This window comes from Eretmochelys imbricata, chromosome 10, assembly GCF_965152235.1.
Source record: "Eretmochelys imbricata isolate rEreImb1 chromosome 10, rEreImb1.hap1, whole genome shotgun sequence".
Classification (NCBI taxonomy): Eukaryota; Metazoa; Chordata; order Testudines; family Cheloniidae; genus Eretmochelys; species Eretmochelys imbricata.
Window position 1 is genome coordinate 31,794,472 of NC_135581.1, and position 22,250 is coordinate 31,816,721.

At 48.0% G+C, this 22,250-nt stretch overlaps 1 protein-coding gene across 2 annotated transcripts; it reads left to right on the top strand.

Moving 5' to 3' along the window:
• The first annotated feature begins 1,309 nt into the window (after positions 1-1,309).
• On the top strand, positions 1,310-14,135 carry MRPL28 (mitochondrial ribosomal protein L28). 2 transcript variants are annotated; one of them, XM_077828129.1, is made up of 6 exons: positions 1,310-1,519; positions 1,909-2,209; positions 7,091-7,243; positions 7,874-8,008; positions 8,739-8,825; positions 13,295-13,600. In XM_077828129.1, exons 1-6 carry the CDS (start codon positions 1,419-1,421, stop codon positions 13,358-13,360), a joined length of 843 nt encoding a protein of 280 aa, XP_077684255.1. In that variant the 5' UTR covers positions 1,310-1,418; the 3' UTR covers positions 13,361-13,600. The 2 variants fall into 2 exon arrangements, with proteins under 2 accessions (XP_077684255.1, XP_077684256.1); XM_077828130.1 differs by lacking the exon at positions 13,295-13,600 and adding an exon at positions 13,634-14,135 and having other exon boundaries at positions 1,344-1,519.
• Positions 14,136-22,250: the final 8,115 nt, after the last annotated feature.

Below are 22,250 nucleotides of genomic sequence, written 5' to 3' on the forward strand. Positions count from 1 at the left end.
TTAAACACCAGTCTCGTACAAACTTCATGAAAACGAATGGGATGTAACTTGCATTATTTTCACTTGTCTGTGTCCTGCTATAATGTAATAGCAAAAGTTTAGTGTCTATACCTCTGTAACTAAATAACCCATCAAAGAAGTCTTGTGAAATGCTAATTTCGAAGCAAGCTGCCATTGTGTATGACGGTCAGAGGTCAAAAGACTAAGTGCATTCCTCGCTCCTGGGCATCAAAGGAAAACCCCATGTGGGTAAAAACAGCTTTCTTTCTGGGTGAAGAAACTATACATATGATTTGAAGAAAGCTCCTGTATTTCTGCACTGTTCGGATTCTTACAGGGACAAGTCCCAGATGCAAAGCAGAGATCCCCAGAGACAATCTGGGTACCCTGAAAAGACTTTTGAGAAACTAGCAGTTTATCACCTCACTGCCACCACTTGGAACTACAAACTGTAACTCACCTGTTAATATCTTTTATTATCCACTTTAACCTCTCAACTCTTATTTCCTTTTCTTAGCTAATAAACCTGTAGTTACATTACTATAGAATTGGTAGCCAGTGTTGTCTTTGGTGTAAGATTTGGAGACCAATTGATCTGGGTTAAGTGACTAGCCTGTGGCAACTAGGAGCAACCAGATATAGTGTGATATGGGTTGGCGGGGGGGAGGGGGGTCTCAGGGGGTTGGAGTGTAGGGCTGGGGCAGGGCCTTACCTCCGGCAGCTCCCAGTCAGCAGCACAGCCGGCGTGCAGAGACAAGCTTCCTGCCTGCCCTGGCACCGCAGACCCGGGAAGCGGCCAGCAGCATGTCCAGCCCCTAGGCTGCAGCCCTCGCCCGCAGGCACCGCCTCCCCCAGCCGGTGTTCAGGGCGGGGGCAGCGGGCGTGGAGCGCCTGCCCGCCCAGGAGCCAGGCACGCTGCCGGCTGCGCCCAGGGTGCAGCGCAGGGTCACAACAGGGAGGGACCAGCCTGCCTTCGCCGGGCAGCCGCGCCGCCGGGATTTTTAATGGCCCGGTCCGACGTGCAGACCGGGGCGCCGCGGTCCACTGCCCTGACCTTCCGCGACGCCGCACTGGGTCGGGACCCGCAGTCTGAGAACCCTGCTCTAGACCACTTCCCGAACGACGAGCGCCAGTGGGCACCCGGGCCCTTGGGGGGGGGGGTCAGTGGCTGGATTTTCTGCATCTTGGAGGTGGCCGCCCGAGCCTGACCCCTGGACTCCCCGCCCGACCTCAGGCCCGCCCCCCTCAGCTGGAGCTGGGCTCGCCCAGGCCCCGCCCCTAGCTCCGCCAGGCGGGGGGCGGGCTGCGCCCTGGTGCAGACGCGGTTTGGTCCGCTCCTCGGCTCTTCCCCGGCCGCGCTCTTTCCACGGCCCCGAGAGGAGGGGGGCGGGGCTTGCGAACGACACCAGCGGCGGCCAATGGGCGGTGGGGGAGCCTCGCGGACAGGGCCGCGGGTTCTGTTTCCGGTGGCAAGAGGAGGGCGTTCGGCCTGTCTGCGCGAGCCGGGGGGGTGGCTGAGGTACGTGGGCTGCAGATGGGGGTCGGGCTGCGGGGGAGCGCAGCAGCGAGGCGCGGACCCTTCCGTAGACTTTGGCGGGGGCGGGAGGGGCAGCGACGCGCTCTCGCTCGTGGCCGCGGTGAAGGTGGAGGGGGCAGAGCCCCGCAGGAGCTTGCGGGTACGAAGGCGGCGGCGGCGCCCCCTGCTGGGTTGGGCCCTGCTGGTCCCGGGTTGTCTTCCCCGTGGCTGGGCGTGAGGCTCGTTCTTCCGCCCAGGTGAGCCCAGCCGGGCTCTCCGGTCCTGGGCTGCCAGGCCCCCAAGGGTGACTGCTGGCCGCAGCGGGTGGCTGGTCTCGCGGCTGCCTGCGCTCTGCGGCGGCCGAACTGATCCGCCCCGTTGTCTGTTCACAGCGACCGCTGCCTGATGCCGCTGCACAAGTACCCGCCGCGGATCTGGGACGCTCTGAAGCTGAAGCAGGGCATCTACGCCCGGCTGCCCGCCCATTATCTCAAGTCCCTGCAGGATAACACCCAGCCCACCCCCGTTCACTGGAAGCCCCTTGGGGAGAAATATAAATTAAATCCCGAAACAGGCCAACGGCAACGCGTGCAGGATGTTCCTATCCCCGTCTACTACCCCCCCGAGTCTCAGCAAGGGCTCTGGGGAGGAGAAGGCTGGATTTCCGGCTTTCGGTATGCTGGCAATGACAAAGTGAGTGAGTTTGGAGTGCGGCTGAGCCGCATCTGAAAGGGAAAACAAAATAACTACACCTCTACGCCGACGTAACGCGACCCGGCATAACTTGGGTTCGCCTACAAGGCGGGAAAGCTCCAACACGCTGCTCTGAGCAGCGTGTTAAGGGTGCCGGGCCAGGGCCGAGGGGTTGGCTCTCCCCCGCAGGGTCTGGGAGGCAGGAGCTGGGGGGGCACTTTTGGGGGCCCCGCAGTCCCAGAGTGGCCCGGGGGATTAGTGGGGGGCTGGGAGCAGCCTGCTCTGCTTCCCTCGTCCCGGCCCCAGCTGTGTCGCTCAGGGGAGGGGGCTTGGGGGACGGGATTCCCCCCCGCACTCACCGGCAGCGGCGGAAGCGGAGCAGCCCGGCCTCAGCCTGCTCCACTCCGCCAGCTCCCAGTCATGGCGCTCCACTTCCTGCCGCAGGTGAGTGCGGGACCTTTCCCCAACACACACACACACACACACCCCAGCGACATGGCTGGGGCTGGGGCAAGGAAAGCTGAGCCGGCTGGGGCCACATCGCTCCGCTTCCTGCCGCTGGTGAGTGCGGGGAGCGTCCTTTCCGCAACCTCCCTGCATTCACCGGCAGTGGGAAGCGGAGCGCTGCGGCTGCGAGGTGGTGGAATGGAGCAGGCTGGGGCCGCGTTGCTCCGCTTCCCGCCACTGCCGGTGATTGCCTGTCAGGGGGAGTGGGGGTGTGGATAGGGGTCGGAGCAGTCAGAGGACAGGGGGTGGGGTCCTGGGGGTGATTAGGGACGGGGGGTCTCTGGAGGGGGCGGTCAGGAAACAAGGAACGGTGGGGGGGGGGGCAAAGCAAGTTTGATGTAATGCTGTCTCACCTATAACGCGGTGAGATTTTTTTGTCTCCCGAGGACCTCGTTATACTGGGGTAGAGATGTAGTAGTGTAGGTGTGTTCTCATCTTATGGCTTCATTTGTCTGCTGAGCAAACTGGGCCAATGCTAGGAACAGGAAGCAAGTATGCACTGAGTGGCTGCCACCACTACGCTCTCTAGCATGAAAATCAGAAGGGAGGGAGAATTCACCCCCCCCCCCCACACACACACACACACACTCTTCAGTAGCAGGGGTTTTGGGTGGCAGTTACTGTAACTCTTATTCTCTTTTCTTCACCAATAGTATCCAGGCTTCCAAGTTGGGGTTTATTGTCCCTCTTTCTTCCACCTGCTCTGATGAGAGCATCATGCGAACTGTAATCTACTATACTTTCATTTGTTAATCTTAAGAAATAATTCCTGTTTATGCAGTGTTGTAATGAGCTGTGTAACCAAGACCCAACCACATGTGCAATAGGGGTTGCTGCATCCTTAATGTTGCCGAGGCTGAAAAGCTACAAGACAGTAAGAGGAGAAGAGTGCTAGGAAGCAAAGTCATAGCTAAAGTCAGACAGTGTGAGGAGTGATAAATTTAGCCCCAAGTGGTTTAGAAAGGGGCCCATGCATCCTGAAAGTCATTGCTTTTTACCTGGTGTTCTGCAGATAATTTTATGATAGGAAGCAGAGTTTGGGAGGGGCATGCCAAGGTCAATTCTGGCCATGAAGTTTGGAGGTGTATTTCTAACTGCCTAAGTAATGACCTTGGTAACTAAAGAACTTAATGTAAGCCACTTTATTTCTCCTTTTGTAAGGCCATGGATCTTGTCTCCTGTTTACATAGAGAGTTCTTGCCTTCGACGTATTTATTCAAGATGTGCTTTATGTAAAACCGTATTTTCAAACCCATAGACTGTCCTATAACTTGCAGGCCTGTTCCTCTGGCATTTGACTGTGTTGAACATAGATAAGAGACCTTGAGCACCAGCCTCTTAACTTTAATCAGGAATAAAGTTAAACTTGTGCAGTCTAAAAATGTTATTTTCAGCTTGGCACCCTTCACTAGTTTATAATATGAGACCAGGTTCTAGTCTAAGTTGTTTCATTAAGGGTGATGTTTAAAGTACTGTATGTGTTTATGGTCTGTGAAAATGATACTTTATTCCTTATCTGTTGACTTCACAGACCCAAACAAGTTCCTACTCCTCTTGGTTCTGCAGTGCCAGTACAACTCTGGAAGAGAACTGGTGCCTAATCTTGTTTAGATGTGTGGCAGTTCTCCAAAAAGGGCGCTATTTTTAAGTGTAATGTATCCACCCTCACACTCACATTATGTATTTGAAAACTTATTTTGTGTGTGTTTAAGGTGAGGTATGATGTGGCGCTGTCAAGTGGGGCTGTAAGCGTGTAGGTAGGGTGAAACAGTGGTACCCAAAATGAGTGTAACTTTTTTCAGAGTTCCAGAAACAGTGCAACATAACTGACCATGGTTTTTCTGTTTAAATTAATTTCAGTACCTTAATGTCATGCTTATTGGTCAAAGCTAGCAAATGACAACGTATTAAAAGATTTTTGCATGGGCAATTTCCCCCCCCCAGAAATGATGCTGTTTAGCATGTGGCAAAAATGGCTAATATAAACATATACTAACATGAAATATTTTCATATCACATGTTTTATTTGTCAAAGTATATCACATGATTATAATAATGTTCTGTATTTTCAATTGCAATTTGCTGATCTGATCAGTCTCACACTGAAGATTGCACACCACTAGCAGTAGATTATAAACCCATAGCTTGTGCTTCGTAGTGGGTAATTCCTAATATGCTTCTCCATTTGTGAGCTTTTATACATACAATGTAGCATCTAGTCTGCCTGCTAGATTTTAATTTGTGCTTGCCTATGCAACTACCCATTGAAATATTCTAGAAACTATTGTTTTAATTCAGTGACACTTATTCACAGCTCAGTATTAGTGTTAGAGATGACAGCTTCATATTACGAATATCCAGAGGCCATGGGAGAAAGAAGTGGCCTAACAAGAAGTAGTGAAGACAAAGTCCACAAACAAGTCCTTGCTCCTGCACTGAAGAAGAGCATGTTACAACTCTTAACAACCATGTCAGCAACAATAAGACAAAACACATTTGATCCTCCATTGCACCCAGAAGAGCACTATCAACATATCTGCTGAACTGCATGTCACATCAGATGTACAAAAGTCTCTGCTGCAAATAGCAGATGTTGGGGAAGAACAAATGGAGAGATTTGAGAGAGATGAATGATTGCTCTGCAATTTCTTATACATACACAGTTCTGCTTATCGTGTCAAACATGAGAATAGACTCTTAAAATCCACGGCAGGCTTCTATCAGGCCTACATATGCCTTTGCTCCCAACAGTAATGATGTTGACTAGAAATGTCAGCAGTGCTATTACATTTCAATGATACCTGTACAAATCTGTTAGACGTTGTTTAACCCTTTAGATCAGTGGTTCTTAACCTTTTTTCATTTGTGGACCCCTAAAAAAATTTCAGATGGAGGTGAGGACCCCTTTGGAAGTCTTAGACATAATCTGCGGAGCCCCAGGGGCGCGTGCACCACAGGTTGATAATCACTGCTCTAGGTTGTAACTTCAAAGCATTACAGCAACAACAAAAATCCAATTTTATGTCTTGAATTAATGCAACTAACAGAAACAAATGCAAATATTTCAAAGTGGTCATTTTAATGTGCTGATGGTGACATTATCACTGTTTCTATGGTAATGGCATCAATTCACAGCTTCACATCAGACCTCATCTTAAAGTAGACATAATAAGCTTTCAAATGATGTACAGGGGCTTGTGTGTGTAGAGAAAGTATACTATGTCGACCAAATTGGTGGTGTTTGCTGCCCACCTGTTTTGCAGCATATTCAGAATTGTTGACTGAATTCCAGTGTTAGGTTTTAGTGTTGGTGATGTGCAAAGCAGAAAGAGCCCAGCTTAACTATCAGATCCCAGGGTTAGTGTGCAGGGGTGGCAGGTAGAACGAATATCATTTTACTTATCAGCTGAGCAAACTTGCTCTGGAATTACTGAGACCCAATACCCACAGACTTCTCCAGTAAACCCTTCATTCCATTTTCAGCAAATCGTACCTAGATTTAATTTCTGCACCCAGCAGGACTTTATTCTGTAGTTCCTGAAAGGCTCTGGGGGCCAGATCCTCCAGGATATCAGGTGCCCATCTCCCATTGAAATCTGGTGGTAGTTGAGTACCTAAATACCTTTTGAGAATCTAGAGCAAGTTCTTGAGACAGGAATAAATCCGTTGCACAGCAGAGCCGACAATAATTAGCACTGTTTGTCTAACCTAGGTGTGTGAAACCAAGGCTTCCACAGACAGCAACAGTGTGTCTACTTTCCTATGGTGTGATTAGGCTTCCTGCCTCAGGGCTAGTCTGGAGGTGTTGGGATGCCAAACAAGCCACATTTGTGCTTTTTGTAAGAGTTTGTTTCGTTCCTAGTAATCCCTTGATGTGTCCTAGGATGGTGGGTTCTTGGGTCTTGGAACGGCACTGTAATGTCTCCAGCCTTGGATCAGGGCAAACCTGAGTGCGAATGAAACCTGACAAACGCTAACTGGCAAGGAGAAGGTGATGTGGGGGAGCAGGCGGAAGTCATTGGGTAGGGGGGCACCCCAGCTTAACTCAGTTGTGGATCACGGCAGCTTGCCAGGAGCTTAGTTTGCATAAAATGGAGTAGATTGCAGTGGCTGTGAGAAGTACTTTCCAGCATGCAGTGTAGCCTGGCTGCCCAGATTGAATGCTGGGTTCTGAGGTCTCCACATGTTATATCTGTGGTTGAGCCCTGTTTGTCCATTCCTGCCTTAGGGACTCTGTGACAAAACATAGGCTCTGTACTGCCATGTCCAAACATAGCCAATGTTTGTGGGTGCCATTGTATAGTCTCTTCTGAGTAATGTGGCCATTAACAGAGGGATGATTTATTCTTTGGGAATCTTGTTTATCCCTATTAGCTCTCAAACAGACTGAAGAAGACTTGGAAGCCGCAGCTTTTTGAGCGAGAGTTGTATAGTGAGATCCTTGACAAGAAACTGACCATTACAGTCACCATGAGAACCCTGGACCTGATCGACGCAGCCTATGGATTGGATTTCTACATCCTCAAGGCAAGGCACATGTGTTTCTGCTTTGCTGAGTTATGTGGGAGGGTAGGCCCTTGAACTTTTCCCAGTGAGATCCGCATCAGCAACTTGGCAGTCACCACAGTGCTGCACCCAAATCATGTAAGTGGAGCTGGTTGCAAGCACCCTAACCTTAATATGGCAGTGCAGCCCTAAACGTCCCAGCCTGCAATGCTCCATCTTGATTTTGGCATTAAATGTTAGGGCGGCTGTGACTGTATTCTAGACTTCTCTGACTCAGGGGCCTCACTCTGACCACACCTCAGAGTGAGTTGAGTTCAGTGTAGATGCAAGAGGTTATTTCCAGCCTTGGGTGGAAACAGCTTTAGGTCTGTCCTCAAGTCTTTCTAGTGAGAGCTTCAGCAACCTCCATGGGCAGATTATTCCACAGTTGTGCAGCTGTTTGAAGCATTTTCTGAGCACCTAGTTTAAATTTCTTTTCTGGCTGTTACTACAAAGCTGCCTGTAAAATAGTGGGCAGTACTGAGGAGTAGCCACCAGTAGGTGGGGGAAGGAGGACTGACTGTTTCACTGATGTTGCAGAAAAGTCATTTACAGTCTTTTGAATCCATCCATCCATCAACATCAATCAATCATCAAACTTTATTCCTTCAGACTCCAAAGGTTGATCTGTGTTCCAAGCTAGGGATGGATTTGAAACGAACAATGCTGCTACGGCTCGCTCGGAAGGACCCTAGCCTGCATCCAAATGATCCAGCAAAGAGAGAGGCTATCTATAACAAGTATCAGGTGGGTAATTCATCTGTTTTGTTTATCATCAGATCTGTACAATGAAGCTTGTGTGTCCCTCCTAACTGGTCATGTTTCCTAGGCAGTGGGGTGATGAATACTTCAAGATTCTATTCTCAGGAGGGTAGAGTCAATTTTTTTTTTCTAATTCTATTATTTAGCCAGTTGTCATTTTACATGGGCTGTTTGCTGAGTGCACCTTTGATTGGTCAGAAGGGGAAAGGCTCACGTTTTTGGTGTTAGCCAGAAAGACCTTGAAATGATCACTGGGCATCTAACATCACCACACAGAGGGGCCATCTGAGCTGCTGCTGCAGTGAAGCCCTATATGTGTGTGGGGGTGATACTGGTAACATTTAATGCAGCTCATGCATTGGAGATGCACCTGCTGAAGTAAGTCAGCACAAAGCCAGTGTTAACGTAATACCCAATTCCCACAGCTATTCTGACGTTCAGTATGCTGACCTAAGATAGAGCCTGACAGCTTGTGTCCAATAAGAAACATACCTATGTTTGCTAAATGGAAAAGCACTAAGCTTCAGGGGATAAACTTCTTTGTTGGTCACCAGAAATGGAAAGTGCACATGCAAAATGCTCAATTCTTTTTACCATGATTCTGTTCCAATTAGCTCCTTCCAGTTGCCTGAGACAGTCCCACAGTCCTACTGGAGCTAGTCACTAGCTTCCCCAGTAAAGATTGTACCATTAACCTTTTCCTCTTGTCACACAGGAATTTGTGATCCCAGAAGAGGAGGCTGAGTGGGTTGGGCTGAGTTTGGAAGAAGCTGTGGAAAAGCAGCGACTTCTAGAGAAAAAGGTGAGTTCTGAGTTATATGGGAACACAATGTCCTGACTCTCACTTGGGCAGCACCCACTGGGTGTGTATCCAGTTGCTTTACAAAGAGCCCATACAGTGCTCTCATTGATCCTGTGCTCTGAGTTGGGCACCTCTGAAGCGCCACGTTAATCAGCACAGCTAATGTGGACATGTTTTAAACAGGGGATGTTTAATGTTGGAATTATTTCTTTGGGGGTGTTTAAGGGTCAGTTACAACACACACACCCCATACCCTGTAATTGAAATGCTTTGGGTCTGCTGGCTTCTTTCTTTTCAGAAGGAATCATTCCTCTGTGCCCCTTCTCGGTCACATCCATGCTGCTTAGGATATGTAGACATGACTGCAGGCTCCAGCTCTCCCCCTGCAGCCCTATCAACTCCTCAGTTTCACTTGCTTTTCCGAAATACTCATCTGGAGCTTCTTAGTACTATGAGGTAGGGGCTGGGGGATCCCACAGGCAGCCACAATGCATCAGAAGAGAGAGGAGCTTCCCAGCAGCCTGCAGAGTCTGTGCCCCACACTCATCCCCAGTACTTCCCTCCTCCCACCTGTTTGCAACCTCAGCGGTCACAGAAACCCACAACATGGTGTGGCTAGTCATTCCTGAGCTTCATGGAGGATGGGATTCCAGGCCACCAATTCCAGGAATGGGGGTATCCTGTAGTAGCAGAGAGGAAGAAGGGACAGAGCATGGAAGGGTAGACAGTGGAGGCCAAGGGCAGTTATCAAAAGGCTAATGTGATAAACTCAGGACAGATGGCTGGGAGTAGAAAACAGTCCCAGAAGGTTAAAAGGCCCTCCTCCCTATCAGCTGAGGAGGGGTAACTACTGGTCAATCAGGTTCAGCTGAGAAGGGGTTACCAGAGAATCAATTAGGATCAGCTGAGAGGGAGTTACCTGAGGTCAATTAGGATCAGCTGATTCCAACTAAGGGCTACCTGAGACCTTTTTAAACCCTCCCCTGTTGGGAGAAGAGGTGGGAAGATAGAGAGAAGGAGTCAAGCTGCCTGTAGGCTAGGAGCAGCAAGACAGCTAGCCTCACCAAGAGGGAAGGCTGCATTCCCTCCCATAAGGGAAGAAAAACAAGCCCAAAAGACTGGCTGAGAGAAGGAATGGATTGCCCCAGCATCCTAAAAGGATTGTTTTACCCAAGCTCGTCTCACCAAGTGTCAGGGTTCCTTCCCCACTCTGAACTCTGGGGTACAGATGTGGGGACCCTCATGAAAGGCCCCCTAAGCTTATTCTTACCAGCTTAGGTTAAAAGGTCCCCAAGGCACAGATTTCCTTCTTGCCTTGGCATCGCTGCCACCACCAAGTGATTTAACAAACAGTCAGGGAAAGGACCACTTGGAGTCCCATTCCCCCAAAATATTCCCCCAAGCCTATACACCCCCTTTCCTGGGGAGGCTTGAGAATAATATCCTAACCAATTGGTTAAAAAATGATCAAAGACCCAAACCCCTGGGTCTTGGAACAATGAAAAAATCAGTCAGGTTCTTAAAAAGAAGGATTTTATTTAAAGAGAAAAAGGTAAAAGAATCACCTCTGTGAACTCAGGCTGGTAGTTAACCTTACAGAGTAGCAGAAAATTCAAAGAGCACAGAGGAACCCCCTCTAGCCTTAGTTTCAAAGTTACAACAAAACAGGGATAAACCTCCCTCTAGCAAAGGGAAAATTCACAAGTTGAAAAAACAAAGGTAAACTAATACACCTTGCCTGGGTATTACTTACAAGTTTGAAATATGAGAGAGTTGTTCAGGAAGATTTGGAGAACATGGATTGATGTCCGGTCCCTCTTAGTCTCAAAAGCGAACAGCCACAGAAAACAAAGAACCCAAAAAAACCCTCTCCCCCGCCCCAGATTTGAAAGTATCTTTTGTTCCCATTGGTTCCTTTGGTCAGGTGTCAACCAGATTACTTGAGCTTCTTAACCCCTTACAGGTAAGGAGGAGTTTAGGCTACCCCTATGGTTATGACACCAAGGCTAAAAACAGCTGAGACTGAGAAGGTACCTTGCCACACTTAGGAATCCTCATGTGGAATCATTGGTCTCTAGCCTTACCTGCATGGATCAGTACTTGTGCTCTTCTGTGAACTTACTTTCTTTTTGAGACATCCTAAACAGATGAGACACAGCTGAGGGGGAAAGGAGGTTGCCAGCATTTTGGAGGATAGAACTAAAATTCATGGGGATCTTGATAAATTGGAGAACTGGGCTATAGATGATGTTATGAAATTCAACAAAGACAAATGCCCCCAGCCATAGCTCTGCCCTCATTCCCTCTGCCCCCAGGCCAGCTGTGCCTGTACCCCCAGCTCCTCCCCATCCCCATTTCTGCCCCCAGCTCTGCCTTCAGCCCAAGCTCCTCTGCTGAGCCAACTGTGCAGTAATAGAGGGGGGGGCACTGACAGATTCCATTACTGGTCGGGCGGGGGGGGGGGGGGCACAACAGGGCACCACTGCTCCAGGTCTCTACTTTCCCTCACCACGCACCCCTACAACTCCAAAGTACCTTTTTCCTTCTTAGTCTCCTTCGCTCTTCCTCTGGCCCCCTGCTGCTATTTCTTTTCTCCTGTTTGACACTGAGTGCCTTATCTCCCAATCTGTTAAACTCCTTTGGGACTTTGGCAGAGGTGAGATGGTCGGGGTGTTCTGCTGGAAATTAATGGCTGCCATCAGCTGGTCTTTAAATCTCTACAATTACAGAGCTTGTTAAAGCTGCTAGGTGTGGTAAGCAGATGTGAGGGGCTCCGTGCACCCCATTTCCCCTTTCTGATTTTCCCCAAAATCAATAGGGTTCTGCCCATACATGGGTAGAACGTTCCCTGAAATTTTGGAATTGATCAGATATGGTATTCCGATGTTACAACTTTACTTCCAGACACAGTCACATGCCATCAAGATGAGAGCAGGGCCCTGCTTTGCTCAGCTGGTAAAATGATCCAGCCCCTCCAGTATATGACCATCTGCTGTCCTGCAGCACTGACCTGGCTGAAATTGCTTGACATGTACAGCTGAAAGGACAGACTGGTCAGTTTTCACCATCCCCCCCTTCGGGATTCTAAGTACCACAGCCCAGTCCCCACTTGTGCAGCCTCTTCCCAGGTTGCTGTCTGGTCTCAGTCCTGCCCAGACCTCTACCTATTTTCCTTGCCCTTCTTAGGGCCATTTCACTTTCAGTGAGGTGATAGTGACCAAAGTTCTATTCAGAGGCAACAGCAAACTGCTCAGTAGAACACAATGAGATGTTGTGCATCACTTTCTACCATATGTGCTTATGGCAGAGCATTTCGCAGGTTCAGAGTTGTGTGTGAGAGAGAAAAGACTGGGTGATTTTTCCCAGGGTACATTTTCCCAGGGTACTTTACACTTACTTCCATTGGTCACTGTGATCTGGGGGTGCCTGGGGCAGCCCTCACTGGAAATGCCAAGGGCAGGGCAGGCTGCAAAAGGGAGAGCAGGTACTCCCAAAACAGGTGGTTAACATTGAAGTTAAGCTCATCAACCAGTCACAAACTGTGCTGCTGATCCCCCACGCTGGTTATCAAGAAGCAAAAAAAGAAATCACACCGCTTCCTTTATGCATGCCAGTTTTCTTGGCTCCCAGTCAGCACCTAGGTCCAGTACAGTGAAAAGTTATTTTAAACTCTGCTCACAAATACAAAAATGTTCTTCTGACCCCAAACAGTCAGCCATGTCACCAGGTCAGTATAGGTTTGGATCTTACCCAAAATATCACGCTGCAAGCCAATCATTTAGTGTCTAAAACTAAAGGTTTATTATAAAGAAAAAGGAAAGAACAACAAGAGAGATTTTAAATGGTAAAACAGTCACACACATACAAAGACTTTAAAGTCTGTATTTCAGGTCCTTAGCAGTATTGGTGAGTTTGCTGGCTTGAAAGTTCCTCTGGAACACATCCACAGCTGGGTAGGTCATTCAGTCCTTTGTTCAGAGCTTCAGTTTGTAGCGAAGTCCCTCCAGTGGTATGAAGCAGGATTGTAGACAAAAGGGAGAAGATGAAGCTGCTTTTTATAGTCTCTTCCCAAGCAGTCTGTGCTTCCTTTTTTTCAAACAAAAAGCTGCCCAGCATATGGCTTGGAGGCCTCAGAGTTCTGTCCATAGGCATGCCCCTACATGCCTTGCTGAGTCATAAGGTGTATCTGCCTTCTCTCAATGGGTCAGTTGTCTAGCTGATGGTCCTTAATGGGCCATCAAGCAGGCTAGGCAGAACAGACGCCCAAACTGTCTGGGGGGCGGGGGGGGTCACCCAGAAGCATAGCACAAGTTTTGAAATACAGACATACATATCTATAACCCGTAATACAAAGGTGACACACACATATAACCAAGATTATCATATTTGGCAAAATATAACATTTTTGCAGATACCTTATATGGCATATCTGGTGCAACTCATTACAATTTTACAATATTGATATTCAGAATATCCTTAAGTGTCCCCCAGATTCAACACAGCGTTACAGTCACCATGCTGCCTTTTCCTCCTAAACCATTCAGGAGTGAAGCCGTATCCTTCCATGGGAGAGAGGGGAAGGGCTTGGGAAAACATCCCAAGGGTGAGCTGCAGGTTAGTGAATGGAGATGAGTCTTGGTGCTGTAGTACAGGTAGCGAGAGGCAGTGTGTGTAAAAGGTAAGGACTAAAACACCCATTAATGATTATTCATGGTTTAACTAGTACAATGGCTGTTGTACACTTTACCCCTTCCCTATTCCTGTTGCTGCTCAGGTTCAGTTTCTCCTTAACCCGTTTTCTCTCTCAGGACCCTACTCCTCTTTTTAAAGTATACGTGGAAGAGCTGGTCCAGCAGCTCACGGAGCAGTCACTTTCTGAATCAGCAGAAGTGAAGAAATCCTAACTAGGAACAGCTTCCTGTCACAGCTTGTGGAGTGCGTGGCCTTCTAGGACTGTTGATTTCAGTAGCCCTCCTTCTGCCTCCTGAGTCATTCATGCGACAGAGAAAGGTATGCTGCTGAGGAGTTTGATCCAGAGTGATCATGGCTGCTATTACTCTCTAGCAATAGTGGCACAAAGTGAAGCCCGAATTTAGAAAGAAAATGGTCCCTTTTGGTCAGTGGAAGGACTTACCCCATAGCTTCCTGTCATGTGCCTGTTATACTGACCAAAGTGATGCCATCTGCCTCTGCAAATAATTCCCTTTGGGTCTTGAACTGGGAGCTGATTCAGATGCTTTGAACTGGATTCCTGATGTACAATGAAATGTACTTATTCAGGGCATCAATAAATACCTTTGTATCTGATAACCCTAATCCTCACTGCCTTTATTTGGTCTGTGTAGCACAGAATGAAAGCTTTAGGGATGAAGCAATTTAGGAGTTCAGGTCGCTTGCCCCAGTTTATATAGAAGAGCCAACTATTTAACATCTGAGATTCTGGGCTCCAAAATAGTGACAAATGTACATATATGCCAGCAGGTGGAGCAGTGTTCTCAGCCTGGGTGGACTGTATCTGTGTGTTACTGCTACACCATAATTCCGGTTGCATTAGAGTTCAGTTTAATACGAGATTTAAATCTTTATTTTGTAAAAATCTAATTGAAATGGCTAAAACCAAACCCTAGAATAAAGTGTAAGAGCTGTTTGAAGCATTTGTGATGGTTTGATGAAAACTCAATACAGAAAGAACAAAGTTTAAAAATCACCTGCTTTGCCATTATTTCATTGGATTCTCACTCTTCTCTACACTCCAACATAAAACCATAACAGTGACCTCAGTAGGGTTCAGGCAGAGCCTTGTCCCCAGTGCCGGAATGGGGAGGAGGGGCAATGGCCCCCCCACTTTTTACTGGCTATGAGGGCAAGCAAGGGAGGGGAGGGGGCGGAGAGGAGTGACCTGGGGGAGGCAGGGTCTTTTGCAGGGGGGAGGAAGAGACAGCGCAAGAGTGGGGCCTCAGGGAGAAGGGGCCATGTGGGGGCTCAGGGAAGGGTGGTACAAGGGCAGGGAGAAGGGGCAGGGCAGGGACTCTGGGGGAACTCATGGTTTGGGTACTTGTGGGCCACTCACTTTTAGGGTGCTTCCACTGCTCCTGTCCCCATTGCATGGAATATGGAGCAGCCAGATTTGCTGATCTGTTGATGTAATTGATCTAAAAGGATTGGGAGCACTGTTAATGTTTTACCCTAGTGGGTTTGATGAAGCTGAGGTATGTAGTGTTTTTGTTGGAGATGGAAGTGAAAGCCTTACGGAGTGCTGAAGAGTGTTCTCAACAGCATTTATAGCCCATATGAAGATAGAAAGGAATGCCCAAGTCTTTTCTCTTACTTCCATGCCTTTAAGATGACTTTTGTCCCTGCATTAACTGTTCCTAAATAGAGTTTTCTTCTTCAAATGAGGTTCCCTGTGTGTATTCCACACACTGGTGCACATGTGCTCCAGCTGCTGGAGTCTGAAATTTTTTTTTTCAAGCAGTATCCATTGGTACACATGTGCCATAGCATTCTTCATGCACCGAACTGAGGGCATAGAAGCTGGTGTGGGCCAACACCTCTCCAGTTCCTTCTGAATGGTCCAAGTAGAAATCTTCAGTGTTCTCAACTCATTTCTACGGTGTTGTTTCTGTAAATATATTCTAAATAGTTTTAGTATTTTTTCTAGTAAAATGTAGTTAGATAGTTGGTCTCCTTTTTCCACCCTACACGCACCTTGGAGAATTTATTCTCCACCAGGGAAGCCTGGGATTATGCCTAGGGTTCCGAGGTTCAAGAACTGTTTCGTGCCCTAGCTCTTTTTCTGTGAGTGACGAACATTTCAGCCAAGGGCAGCATCTGCAGCTCCTTTCTCCCAGAACTCCTGACGGTTGGGAACTTAAGAAACACCTAACAGAGAAGGAAATGAGACTCTAGTCTGATCAGGGCCAGGGACACTCCCCTCCCCATATGTCAGACTCATCAAACAGGAACTGAGGTTAAGGCCATGTCTACACTTACCAGGGATCCACCCTGCTGCGATTGATGCAGCAGAGGTTGATTTAGTGTAGTGGTTCTCAAACTTCTATACTGGCAACCCCTTTCACATAGCAAGCCTCTGAGTGTGACCCCCCCCATCAATTAAAAACACTTTTAAATATATATAACACCATTATAAATGCTGGAGGCAAAGCAGGGTTTGGGTTGGAGGCTGAGAGCTCGTGCCCTCCCCATGTAATAACCTTGTGACCCCCTGAAGGGTCCTGACCCCCAGTTTGAGAACTACTGATTTAGTGGTTCTAGTGAAGACCTGCTAAATTGACCGCAGAGCGCTCTCTGTTTGACTCTGGTACTCCAGAACTATAAGATTAAGGTAAGTCGATGGGAGAGCATCCAACGCAGCATGGTGTAGACACTGCAATAAATCGACCTAAGCTACCTCAACTCCAGCTACATTATTCACATAGCTGGAGTAGCATAACTTAGGTCGACTTACTGTAGTTGTGTAGGCAAGGCCTAAGACTTCTAAGCCTAAAGAGAAGCCTTCCCATGAGAGTAAGAGGCACTCATAGGCAAAAGGACAAACAATCTTTGTCGAAAACTGCTCCAAAGAGGAAGGATCCCTCCCCACCCTGTCAAAGTTGGGAGAGCCTAGCATATGGGTGCTAAGGACTTGAGTAACTCTTCCTGGCAAGTGAACGTGGTGCTTAAGGGTATAGATCCACCAGTTGCAGCACCAGTTCCTATGGCTAAGGACAAAAAGTGAGTGGTGCTCTCTGCAACATCCAGGGCCAATGTGGTGACTAAAACAACATGGCTCCAGATGGATCTGACTTCCACTGTGACCAGGGAAGCTTTGGGTCTGACAGCTCCACCAGTAGACTGTCCCTGCTCCCCAGTGTGGTCTGAGATCTAAGTCTTCCTGGAGGACATTTTTGCTCTCCCCTGATCTCATTCACCCCTCCTCTCGGGACTGTCCCTATTCCAGGACATTGTTACTCCTGGGGATGCAAAGTCGTTCTTCCATCTTGCCTGCCAGCCTCAGTGCCATTGGTTTCTACAGGTATGTTAGCAACAAGAAAAAGGTCAGGGAAAGTGTGGGACCCTTAACGAATGGGGGAGGCAACCTAGTGAGAAGATGATGTGGAAAAGGCTGAAGTACTCAATGCTTTTTTTTTTTGCCTCTGTCTTCACAGACAGGGTCAGCCCCCACACTGCTGTCCTGGGCAACACAGTATGGGGAGGAGGTGAGCAGCCCTCCATAGTGAAATAACAGGTTAAGAAAATTTAGAAAAGCTGGACATGCAAAAGTCCATGGGTCCAGATCTAATGCAGCCGAGAGTGCTGAGGGAATTGGCTGATGTGATTGCAGAGCCATTGGTCATTTTCTTTGAAAACTCGTGGCAATCAGGGGAGGTCCCAGATGATTGGAAAAAGGGCACTATATTTGCCATCTTTAAAAAAGGGAAAGAGGAGAACCCGGGGAACTACAGACCAGTCAGCCTCACTTCAGTCCCTGGAAAAATCATGGAGCTGGTCCTCAAGAAAACCATTTTGAAGCACTTGGAGGAGAGGAAGGTGATCAGGAACAGTCAACATGGATTCACCAAGGGCAAGTCATGCCTGATCAACCTGATTGCCTTCTATGATGAGATAACTTCTGTGGATATGGGAAAAGCAGTGGACGTGATACATCTTGACTTTAGCAAAGCTTTTGATATGGTCTCCCACAGTATTCTTGCCAGCAAGTTAAAAAAGTATGGATTGGATGAATGGACTATAAGGTGAATAGAAAGCTGGCTAGATTGTCGGGCTCAATGGGTAGTGAACAGCCGCTCGATGTCTAGTTGGCAGCCAGTATCAAGCGGAGTGCCCCAGGGGTCGGTCCTGGGGCTGGTTTTGTTCAACTTCTTTATTAATGATCTAGACGATGGGATAGGTTGCACCCTCAGCAAGTTCGCAGATGACACTAAGCTGGAGGGAGAGGTAGATATGCTGGAGGGTAGGGATAGGGTCCAGAGTAATCTAGACAAAATGGAGGTTTGGGCCGAAAGAAATCTGATGCGGTTCAACAAGGACAAGTGCAGTGTCCCGTACTTAGGACGGAAGAATCCCATGAATTGCTACAGGCTGGGGACTGACTGGCTAAGCAGCAGTTCTGCAGAAAAGTACCTGGGGATTATAGTGGATGAGAAGCTGGATATGAGTCAGCAGTGTGCCCTTGATGCCAAGAAGGCTAACTGCATGTTGGACTGCATTAGTAGGAGCATTGCCAGCAAATCGAGGGAAGTGATTATTCCCCTCTATTCGGCAGTGGTGAGATCACATCTGGAGTATTGCATCCAGTTTTGGTCCCCCCACTACAGAAAGGATGTGGACAAATTGGAGAGTCAAGCGGAGGGCAACGAAAATGATAAGGAGGCTAGGGCACATGACTTACAAGGAGAGGCTGAGGGAACTGGGCTTGTTTAGTCTGAAGAAGAGAAGAGTGAGGGGGGATTTGATAGCAGCCTTCAACTACCTGAAGCGGGGTTCCAAAGAGGATGGAGCTTGGCTCTTCTCAGTGGTGGCAGATGACAGACCAAGGAGCAATGGTCTCAAATTTCAGTGGGGGAGGTCTAGGTTGGATATTAAGAAACATTTTTTCACTAGGAAGGTAGTGAAGCACTGGAATGGGAGCTGGTGGAATCTCCATCCTTAGAGGTTTTTAAGGCCTGCTGGACAAAGCCCTGGCTGGGATGATTTAGTTGGGGTTGGTCCTGCTTTGAGCAGGGGGTTGGACTAGATGACCTCCTGAGGTCTCTTTCAACCCTAATCTTCTATGATTCTAATCTGGGATCTGTCCTTTTCTTCCAGTGAATTGGAAACTCCTCTGGAGTCTCTGCAATACCAAGTAGAGGTGACTCCAGAGAGAAGCCCTATAAGATCAAGGTCCCGACCTATGGCCAAACATGATTGGCCAAAAGACAGATGGTACCCTGTGCCATGAGGTTCTCCCCTGCCAGTTGCTTCCACGTACTGGCATTGTTGGGAGTCCTACTGTAGACACCCATGGTTGGTACGTGATCCCTGTTTCCCATCGCCTGGCCAACACCAAACAGCTCCACCAGAGTATTCTGGATCTGACTGTTCTGGAGTCTAATTTCATCGACTTCACTGGATGAGGTGGTTATTCCATCTTCTGTGTCTCTGCCTGATGACTTCAGGCAATATTAGGAGCTTTTGCTCAGTTGGGCTTCCAAGGTGCAGATTCAGCTTGAGGAAATTCAGGAGCCTCAACAAGAGTGCTGGATATTTTGCAGCCTTCTGGTCCCAGTCAGACAGCCCTCCTAATCAACAAGGCCAGCATGGACCCAGCAAAGACTTTGTAGCACACTCCTGGTTCTTGTGCTTCCACCCCAAAGAGAGTCAAGAAGTGTTACTTTGTTCCATCCAAAGGGGGAGAGTTTTTATTCTTGCATCTGCTGCCTAACTCATTGGTTGTACAAGTCGCTACCAAGAGATCCAGGCAGCAATAGCCAAAGGCTGTTCCCTGTGATAAGGGGCACAAACAGCTCAACCTCCTGGGAAGAAAAGTCTTCTCTTCCACCTCTCCTCCAGTTCAGGGTCTTGAACTATCAGGCCCTTCTTGTCATATGTGACTTTACCAGTTATGCTAAGTGTCTAGATATTAAGGACATGCTCCAGGAAGAGGATAGAGCTGAATTCCGGGCCTTAATTGATGTGGGCAAATTGGTGGCCAGAAATTCCCTGCAGGCTGCAGTGGATGCTGCGTCCAGGGGAATAGCTACGGTAATTGCCCCGCCACCAAGACAAAACATCAGAGACGGGGATATACGGTGAGACCACCACCGTGGCCCTTTTATCATAAATGTTCTAGGAACCACCATAAAAGACAGAAGGTTTATAGGCCCAGGAATGCAGTCCTTTCAACATCCACCACCACATCTTACTCTGACCTTCAGCCAGTTTCTTTGAATGGGACTGTTGAGACCTGCCCCCCTTTATTGATGCCACATCATTTCCATCCTCAGATTTTTGGAGGCCAGCTTACCCAAGTTTCCTGCAACTACTGGCACATGTGTTCAGGAAATTATTCATGGTGACTATCTGATTGAGTTTCTGGCAACTTCTACCTACTAACCCCCTTCCCGATTCCCTTTCATGGACCATTCTCACAAGGAGATGTTTTTGCCATGAAGTGTATTAACTTTTCTGGGGAGCCTTAGAAAGAGTTCCACCTCAACATCAAGGGAAGAGGTTCTAACTCTTTAATCCCCCAAAAGAATGGGAGATGGAGGCCGATTCTCGACCTATGACAATTGAACATATTCATCTGACAACTAAAATTCCACATGATTTCTTTGGCATCAGTAATTCCTTCCCTGGAGACGGCACATGGTCGTGGCTCTTGACATGTAAGATGCTATATTTTCACATAAACATTCACCCATCTCGCAAGAGGTTCCTCAGGGTCCTCTTTAGTTAAGACCATTACCAGTTTAGAGTCCTCCCCTTTGGACTATCCATAGCACCCAAGTTCTTTACAAAAATGTTTTTCAGTGGTGGCAGCTTGGATAGACGTATTAATAATCTTGTTAAGCATGTGGTAGACACTCTGCAGATACCCCTTGAGGAAGTTGGGGACCACAACACACTATCTAGAGTTACTCTTTTCATAAACAAGGCTCTACTGGAACCTGCTAGAACTATCTGGCAAATCCTGGCCTTGGTGACGTCCATTTGTAAAATATGTCCCCTCCAAGGACTCTGAATTCCTCTTCCCCCACCCACCTCCCAATTCTTTGGTTGTTGATGAGATGAACAAGCGGGACAAAACCCTGTTATAAATCCACCCCATACAACAGAAACCAAAAGCACCTGGACCTCCTGGGAAGGCAAGCCAGCTCATTGGCTACACTGCAATTTTGTGTTGCAAATTACCAAGCACTGATGGCCAAGTAAAACTTTACCAAGTACATGAAATTTGGGTCATTTATTGAGCATCTTCCTCCCGGCCAAAGAAAACAATTCCAGGCCCCTATTGCTGAGGGACAGTTGCTGGCAAGAACATCTTTGCAGGTGGTGCTTGATGCTGCAGACACTGCAGTCCATTCTATCGCTACGGTAGTGATGATGCGTAGGGCTTCCTGGCAGCAATTGTCTGGCTACCCCAGGGAAGTTCAAAATATGGTTGAGGATCTGTTTGACGGATGGAAGTTGAGTCGTTACATACCCTTAAAGATTCCAGGGCCATGTTATGCTTGTTGGGCAGCTACACTCTTACAAACAAACGAAGTTCAGCAGCTCGCAAATGGCTTAGAGATCCTGACCTATGCAGTTCTCTGGATTCCAGAGACCCATGGAACTTGTCCAGGAAGAGGCACAGGTTCCTCTACTCCATCTGATGTGGCTCCACAACAGGCATCATCATTGAAGTGCCAGTTTTTATGTGACATTTGTGGGGGAGGGGAGGGGTTGAATTCCCACCCATCGTTTGCCAGCCAGCTTCAGAGTTTTGCCCACCTTCCCCCATTTGGAAACAGATTCTCCACTTCTAGAATACATGGGAGTGGATGACCTCAGACAAATAGGTGCAGGAAGTAATAATATTAGGCTACACCATCCACTCTACCTCCCTCCTTCCTTCTCATTCCTCTTCCCTGTCCTGCTTGAGGGACCCCTCTCTCAAGCCCCTGTTAAGGCAGGAAGTAAACACCCCTCTTCATTTAGGAGCAATAGAACTAGTACCTGCTCAATACAGGAAAAAGGGCTTCTGTTCGAGCTATTTGCTCATTCTGAAGAAGAATTGAGGATGGAGAGCAATTCTGGATCTAAGATTCCTAAAGACATTTGTGAGACCCCAGAAATTCAGGATGGTGAGCCAGGCAGCTATAATTTCTTCTCCAGATTTAGGAGACTGAATTTTTGGCCCTAAGACTCCAGGCTGTGTACTTCCATATAGCGATGCACTCATCTCCTCCAATTTGTGGTAGGCCAGGATCATTTGCAGTATCAAGTGCTCCCCTTTGGCCACTCCTCAGCCCTGAGAGTATTCTCAAAGGTTGTGTCAGTGGTGGCTACTTACCTGCCTTGCCAGACTATAGTGGTATTCCCATACCTCAGTGATTGGCTTCTCAAGGATCAATCCTACCAAGATGTGTTGTCCGCCAGACAGTGCTTTCTTGGGTTTTGGACCTGAGTGTCCAGCTGAAGATAGAAAATCCACACTAATACCTGTTCACAATATACATTTCATAGAGCGGCTGGATTCCCTGGCAGCCAGGGCATCTCTTCCTATGGACAGGTTCTGGATGTTATTGCACCTTGTCAAAACAATTCAAGACAGCCCCCAGATCTCCATCAGAAACTGCCTTCAACTTCTGGGTCATATGGCCACTTGCACTTTCGTGACAGAAAATGCAAAGTTACACCTCTGCTGTCTCTGGGAGT

Excerpts from the sequence above, each read along its gene's own strand:
- MRPL28 (XM_077828130.1), top strand. The coding sequence starts at position 1,419 with ATGGGCGGTGGGGGAGCCTCGCGGACAGGGCCGCGGGTTCTGTTTCCG. Across the intron at positions 2,210-7,090 it reads GGTATGCTGGCAATGACAAA|CTCTCAAACAGACTGAAGAA; the intron begins GTGAGTGAGTTT and ends TATCCCTATTAG. Across the intron at positions 7,244-7,873 it reads TGGATTTCTACATCCTCAAG|ACTCCAAAGGTTGATCTGTG; the intron begins GCAAGGCACATG and ends TTATTCCTTCAG.